General features: G+C 41.9%; 1 protein-coding gene across 1 annotated transcript in view; it reads left to right on the plus strand.

The window, feature by feature from the left end:
• MOB2 (MOB kinase activator 2) overlaps positions 1-7,045 on the plus strand; it is a 120,795-nt gene extending 113,750 nt beyond the window's left edge. Inside the window, exons 4-5 of the mRNA XM_080618564.1 lie at positions 4,097-4,221; positions 5,709-7,045. Coding sequence (XP_080474690.1) covers positions 4,097-4,221; positions 5,709-6,031 — 448 coding nt within the window. The 3' untranslated portion in view covers positions 6,032-7,045. The remainder of the gene's footprint in view (positions 1-4,096; positions 4,222-5,708) is intronic.
• The last annotated feature ends 1,088 nt before the right edge of the window (positions 7,046-8,133 follow it).

An 8,133-nucleotide genomic window follows, 5' to 3' on the forward strand; every position in this document is an offset into this window, starting at 1 on the left:
GAATTATAGCATCTTGGAATAAGAGTGCACTTCAGCATTTTTTTCAGGGCTGATTTCTCTAGGTAGCTCTGTATGAAAGTCTGCATTTTGTTCTTTTTTTATGTTTCCCTGCCGAGTTCTCTTAAGGCATGTTTTGGATCACACCATTCTGGTTGTACCTAAGGTAGGCCTTTTATATTTATGGTTGAGATACGGAAGTGACTATTGAGAACAGGTTACTTGTCAAGTTACTTTGTATTCAAATGCACTACAAATACTCAATCCTAAGTTTACAGTATTTGCTGACAAAATAAATACCAGTTGCAGTTAAATATTTGAGGTAAGGTTTTAACGTCTCAGAGCTAAGTTCCAGCCAACTGACAAACTGAAGACAGATGCAGCTTTTAGCCCTCTGTCAGCTATATGAGATAGTACAGCCATCTGCACACAATGAGGAGGAGAATTTCTGCTTAGACCACTAAGAGACATCTGACCAAAATCTAGTCACCTTGTAGAACAGATGGGAGTATTTGCCAGCAAGGTGGGATAATGCCAAAAGAAATTCCAGAATGGCCAGTTATTTTCATAGTTTAATGAGGGTAGCATGACTGTAACTTTGGGAATTACTTTATTTCACTCATTAATATGCTGATGACTTGGTGTAAAACAGGCACTGTGTTTTAACACAGTATTTACTATTTAAATTTAGGATGCTTTTGTAGCTTATTATTACACAAAGTAAAGCACCTTGAGCTGTTAACTGATTTTGTAGCTGGCATCTGGGCAAAACTTCTCAATGTGCTGAAATGAACAGAGTAGTTAAGAGCCTCTGTAATATTACCATTTCCTTTCTCGTATCTACCTTGCCCTTAGGGTCTCTGCATATGGAGGATATTTCCTTCTAGAAATCTTAGCTCAAACTTGCATGTTTATGTTTTCTTATATTTAAATTCCCTGAGCTGTGTGCTTCTTTCTCTCTTCCCTCACCCCATCTAAACGTTGCTTTGTGCCATCAAACCACCAAAGGTATTCTGAGTTGCTGACACTGTATTACTGCCCTTACGTGTGGTAGTTTGCTATCCTGCTTTCTTCATAACCCATCTTTCTCTATTTCTAGAAGGCCTGTCTCTTTCTTCTTTCCACACAGCATCTGCCAGAAGTTTTTCTTATATGCTGATGTAACGTTTGTTCTGCCCTGGCTTCTATGTCATCAACACAAACCCAGAGTGTTTTACAGGCAAAGTGATAAAATACGTACATATATTAAGATGCAGTATTGTGACATCACGTGTACTATAGTTTATTATTTGCATGATAGGCTTTTCTCCATTAAACTCATAGTCCTTTCTTCCTGCAACTTAGAGTGGAGCTGCAAATTCCTCTTGCTGTTCATACTGGCAAAGTTTAAATCTGCCAGAATTTTACATAGGAAATAATCGAAATCTGCATCACCTGAGCACTTTCTGAAAAGTGCCTTTGTGTCATCTTCTTGTCCTTTCTGCTTCTCATCCATTGCCTAATTCAGGACTGTACTGTCACAGTGCCAGTGGTGGCATGCAGTTAGGCTGCTGTGCCCAGCAGAGCCCTTCAGTGGCCCCAGCATGCTTCCTGTCTTGTTAAAGGACATAACTCCAGCATGGGTGGGAGCTGAGCAACAGGCATGAGATGTTCATGGCATGTCAGCGGTTCCTCTCTTCCTCCAAGACCTGTGAGGACTCTGTTCACAGAACTTGAAACATAAGGAAGACACATAACTCTAATATACAGGACAATCCTTGCAGTTATCCCCTTACTTCAAATGATTCTACTTTTAAATTCCTATTTTGCTTAATTAGTCTAATTTTCAAGGAAAGACAAAAAGGGTATGGTGGGATGTTACAGCAAATTTATTCACTTATGTTTTCATGTAAGTGAACTTGTACAGTTGCCAAACTGTTTCTTTTTACCAAAATCCAATTATCCAGATTCATTTTTGTGCCTAAGGGCAACTTTAAACTATGCTTTCTATCTTGCAGTTGAGGATTTCTGCAGCATGAGAAAACTGCCGTGGTACAGACAGTCCAGTCTGCCTCTGCTCTTTGCAACAAGCATTGTCTAAGACCCAAAATAAGTCTGAGCTGCCTGGAACTGTCTTACTCCAGCTTACTGCAGGACTAGACGGTGGCTTGGGCTAGAGCACTGCATTGTATAATTCCTTATATGTGGATTGTATAAAGGAAATAAGTCTATGCCTAGGGGTCAAAATCCTAGTTTTGATGCCTGATGTAGCTCCACAAAGAGCTTTTAACTCCTGCGGGTTTTGTCTTGCTCACCTTTTTATGCAGTCAGCCGTGCTCTCTAGCAAAAAGCAGTGACCAAGCACCACATGCTGAAAATGAGCTGAAAGACAAATTCTAAACCTTACATGTCTGCAGAACTGGTTTTCAGTTGCCTTTCCTCTCTTAGAGCTTGAACCATTCTATTTCTGCAGCTTCCTATTGGCTTCCCTATGGCTTGGGGCATGAATAGTGTTGTTAAGTGTCTTCACTGTGCTCAGGTCCCTGAAGAACTTTTCAGGGATTGAAAACACAATGTAAATCAAAACTTTACAGTCGCTGTATAACACTTTTTTAGTGGCTTCAAGACACTTCTGGTGGCCTGTATACCTAAAACTTCACTTACCAAGTGGCATGTGTACATCCATCCAGTTCAATGCAGTCTAGTCCTGCCAGGCACAGGAAAAACACCTAATCTGCCGTCTTTTACCTTCCACCCCACCACCCCTTACCACGCCCCCCAAAACCAAAAGTATGCAAAGGTTGCTAAATGTTACACTTAAGTGATACGTTGTCTACAGTGAGGCTTGTTCCATGATTTGGTGAGGCATCTCATCAGGTAAACAGATCCTTAGCTGAAGAGCAGCAGAGTTGGAGTTGGACAGGCAGAAAATGGCTTTATGGGCTCATGTGTTGAGTGAGGTGTCTTTCTAGCCAGTTCTGATGCTCGAACCACTTTCAACCTTGTTTCCAAAGACAGAAAAAACCCACCTATGCTTCATTCTAGGAAAATCAATATGATGGATTTCTTGCCAGTGTCGTAATACTTTAGGACTGTGCCTGGAGCTTAGGCTGTTTGAAGGAAGAATTCAGGAACTGAAACTCGAGACACTTCAAATGTGACACAGGAAAAAAAGAAGTTTTTCCAAATTCCTTATCTGTGGAACGTTTCTTACTGTGTGCCTAATGCAGTGATGGACAGGTGCTCCTCCTAACAGTTAGAGGTGATTTAATTAACCATGACTTAAAGTAAAAAAAGGAACAAGCCTTCAGTGCTTTTGTAGCCTTCAGGTTCTCCATCAGGTGAGGAATGGCCACAATTAATCAAGATGATTATGGCTGGTTAAATTATGGTTGCTTTGAAGAGTCAGGCATATGCTAATGTCTCCTGTTCCTTAAGATCCAACAGGATTATTTACCGGTAGCAGAGTCCAACATAAATTCAGGTGCTTTGGAGAGTCTTTAATCAGAGGAACAGAGTTCTAAGACATGCTGGTAGGAATGTTTAAAGGGTCCTGAAAACTCTCCCCAGATTGGATTTTGGAACGGGATTTGTAGTGCTTAAAAGTGCTGCCAGTACTTCAGAGCACCAGCTCGAAAACGCTGGTGTTTTGGAGCCACCTTCTGTCTGTTTAATACTACTACAAGACCAATTTATCTTTTGCACTGTTAAGCATCAAAAGATCAGCAATTGTGCAATGTTGCTACCCTTTAAAGATAGTTAGATAATGCTTTCCTGTATAGTACTACATAGACAGTACGTAAACCCTCAGCCTGTCACTGATGGGATGTTACCTCTGTCTCACAAGAGCTCTTCTCCTTGGAGAATGGTCAGCAGGCATTCTGTGCTTAGCACTACTACCTGCACTCTGGACTAAATTGATCAGGAGAAACAAGAATAGCTAACAGAAATTCAAGAGGTTTAATGTACAAAGATACCATGAAGTGAATCTCTTCTGTAGCAGTTATGATGTATTTTGGTAATGTTGCACCTGTTGTTGTATATTCGACACTAACCTCTTACAGGGCTTTTGCTGAGGAGCCATGGTATAATGTGGTGACATTGTCGATTCTCTCCACAGACAGTACTACTGGTATGATGAGCGGGGAAAGAAGATCAAGTGCACTGCTCCTCAGTATGTCGACTTCGTCATGAGCTCAGTGCAGAAACTAGTGACAGATGAAGATGTCTTTCCAACAAAATACGGTATGCCTGCTTTTGAACAAGTGCTTCCTGTGGCTCTTTGCAGATGCCCTAAGTAAGGTGGAAGTTGCATTCAGCATATGTGTTAATACCACACAGCCTTCTCACTTGTTTGTTTGATATTTTGGGGATTGCTTTTTCCTCAAGGATTTTGGGGTCTTCTAGCCTGTATTCAGAAAGGATAAAAGTTTGAAAACTGTCAGCATGAATGTGTTCAATACAGCCTGCTGCTAGTAAAATTTAACCTTCTTGTTGATTTACTATTTCCTTTATAGCCCCAGTGCATTAAGGGGGAAATTGGATTGCCAGGAATGTGGCTTTTCTTCCTTGCCCAACCAGGCTTGTCTCACAGATGTTTGTAGGCTCCCTCCCTCCCTCCCAAGGATTTAATGTGATTTTTAAGAACAGAAAAGCAATAAGAAAGTAACTTTAACTTGTATCCTAACAAGATTGCTATGTGCACTGCTTTTGGTAGGGGGAGAAGAGGGGAAGAAAATAGAGACCTGAAGTTACTGTAGGCGGGCTTAATCAGGACTAAAAGCAGCACTTCAATTGAGGAACTGGGATGTTACAATAGCAAATGTGAAGCCTTTGCTTACAAGTACCTTGATCTGGAGAGAGGCAGTGTCTAATGAGACAGTGCCTCGTAGGGCAGCTGCAGTTGACTTTTTTTCTTTTCAGGATGCTTGTTCAAGGGCAGTGAGGGCGTTTCAAGAGATTTCTCCGTGTGGGCAAGGTGCACTTCAGACCAGTAACATAATTCATATTGTGCATCACACACAGGACCACAGGCATTGGGTTTTGCTTGCCTCAGCTTCATTTTTAGTGTTACCAAAGTAGTTGTCCAATAATTGTCTTTTACTATATAGGCACAGAACTGCTCCAGCAGCACAGTGTCAGCTGTGCCTCATAGGAGACACCCAGTATTGCCTTCCATTTCTTTTCCCATTTGATAGAATGTCAACAGTGAAATGAGGGAAGTCATTATAAACAGTTAGTCAACCTGCTACACACTACCAAAGCCTGTACCTTAGCTTCCATTTCAGGATTTGTGTATTGGTCTCCTAAGCATTATGGACTTACAGGGGAAAAATCTACTGGACAATCTAGATAAGAACCTACTTATCTCGGTCCTTATCTAGAAAAAATCTACTCCTGGACAAACTAGATAAAGACCCAGGAGAATTTCTCATTATTGTTGCAGCCAGTAACAAAAGATGTTGAGGTTCTAAAGAATGATTACACTTACTTTCTGATTTTCGAACCCTTAGGGTTAGAAACTTCAAATGAAAATGTTTAAAGAGTCTCCTTAGATTCTTCCCCTGAATTCCTGTAAAAAAGTGAGGATGATACAGGGTGCACAAGTTGTCTGCTGTATAAGGTGGGCTAGTTGCTCTTACCCACAGCTTAGCCCTGACACATGCTGCTGCGGGTCTGAAGGTGAGCAGCTGGCGCTATCTGTCATGGTGTTTTCTCTGTCTTTGTTTCAGGCAAGGAATTCCCAAACTCATTTGAGTCCCTAGTGAAGAAGATCTGCAAGTATCTGTTCCATGTGCTGGCCCATATCTACTCCTCACACTTTAAGGAGACTTTGGCACTGGAGCTGCACGGACATTTAAACACACTCTACACACACTTTATCCTATTCATCAGGGAGTTCAACCTCGTGGACCCTAAAGAGACCACCATCATGGATGATCTCACAGAGGTCCTCTGCAGCAGCAGCGGGAGCAGCAGTAACGGGAGTGGCAATGGGAGCGGCAATGGGAGCAGCAACAGCGCAGGAGCACAGAACCATGTGAAAGAGAGATGAGCCTTCCTCCAGGATCAAAACTAACATTAAAAACAATATTATATATTCTGTGTGTATGTGTATGTATATGTTCAGATATACATACAGACATATACAGCAATGAAAGCTGAAAGAAATTCTGCTGCCGCCACAGGATGTGTAGTCACGGGACTGTACGGAGCTTTGGTTTAATGCGCCACTTGGCGAGAAGTTGCACCGATTTTATTTTATTTTCTGTCCACTCCTCCTTTTACCCGTTCAGATGGATGACGAGTGCTGTTTTTAGAAAAAAGCCAAGCTTGAGTGGGGCCACTCCTGGTTATTTTGGTTGTTGGTTTGGTTTGGGGTTGGTTTTTTTTGGGTTTTTTTGGTTGGTTGTTTTTTTGTTTTTCTTTCTCTGGTCTTGAGTGCAAGCCCTTTGTCTTTCTAGGATGGTGGTCCTACCATTTAAAAATATCTATTATAATATAAGAAGTGACTTTTACTTTGAAGTGGCTTAAAAGGCAGGTTGGTTGGGATTTTGGGGGGCAGGAGTGGGGGTGGGTTTTTGGTTTGGTTTTACATAGACTGCCCGTTACCCTTCCAGGAACTCCCCAGTTGAGTGCATCTTGCCCTTTGTTAGCTTGGAATGGGAAGAAACTCCTGGCTTGACTAGAGTAGCAGCTAGGGGCTTGCTACATGTTGAAAGTGGGCATGATTCTCCAGTTGTCCCATATACCTGGTCACAACATGTGAACATGTAAGAGGATTCACAAGCCTTTCTGCTTATTGCTCCTACAACATATATACTCTTTTCTCTGCTCCCCCGCCTCCTCTTTTCCCAGGCACATCTCTACAAATAGAGTAAGATCACTGGAATCCCAAAACCCATGTGCTAGAGCCACCACTGTTTGCTTCCCACTGAACAGAGGCCCGGGGAGGGGGGAAAAAGGTACATTGAGTCAGTCACTGCCTGTGCTAGAAAGATGGCTGTTGGCATAAAATTATATTGTTGGCTTATTTTAGTTCATCTGTTCTATAATAATAAAAACAAATCTATCAGCCACAAGCTTGGTTTTATGTTTGCAGCGTCAAAAGTCCATGGAATCCACCCATACACCTTCCCTTTCACCACTGAGCACTGGTGGCCCTGCTGTCAACTAGCTTTATAACTAATTGTTAGTGTTCCACCCTGTGATCCTACATTTTTAATCAATTCCTTGCTCTTCCTGGTAGTGCTAGGAACCTCCTCCCCAAATAATCTGAAGATAAGCACTCCAAAGCAAAGCACCACTTGGGAAAGGAGCAACTGTCCTGCTTGTACATCCTTAAATTCTGCAGATGCAGTGGGCTCCTGGATATTTTGCAGCAACTAGTGTATTACAGTTATCTGTGGATACAGTATTGTATCAATATTGTATCAGGACAGTGATATTATTCTCTCCTTCACCTTTCCACTTAGGAAAATGCCAAATTTTGTTTGCAGCTGTGCTTCTATCAAACCTGTGGCAGCCTCTGAGAATTGTCAGTATCGTGAGGTACATACATCATTAATGACTGACCTGGCATGAATCCTAGAAGGTTTTCCTGAATGAGGTCTGCAGCTACCAAAAGTCAGTAAAGAAAGGAGAACAAGTGCAAACAAAAAAAGAGAAGGAAAAGCACAAGGAAGGAGCAAAAGCTTGTGAAGCATGTGAAAACAACAGATAAAGGAAGAAAAATGTGCAGGTGAGAAAAAGACCATGAAGTCATAAAAGTGAGAAAAAAAGAGCAGAAACGCATGAGCACGGAAGAAAGGAAGTGGAAAAGTGAGTGAGAGGAAACAAACTAGAAGTTCATGAGCCCAGGCTTGTCCTGTGTTGTTTGTTTCAAGATTGCTGCAGGTACCTTGTAAACCTGCAGGCAAATGTGCTGGAGTCTCACTATCCTGCTCATCTGGGGGCTGTTACCACGGTCTGTTTAAAAGCACTCCTTCCCATCATGTCCTCCTGCTATGGCATCTGTATCCAGATTAATATTCCCATTCAGTCTCCATTCATGCTGGTATGAGCCTTTCCATTACAATTCTTTATGCTAATGTCTGAAGGGAAAACCAGAGGTCAGCAGAAGCTATCAGACAAATGGCATTTGCAAGAAAGACCCCT

The sequence above is a fragment of the Psittacula echo genome (assembly GCF_963264785.1).
Source record: "Psittacula echo genome assembly, chromosome: 5".
Lineage (NCBI taxonomy): Eukaryota > Metazoa > Chordata > Aves > Psittaciformes > Psittacidae > Psittacula > Psittacula echo.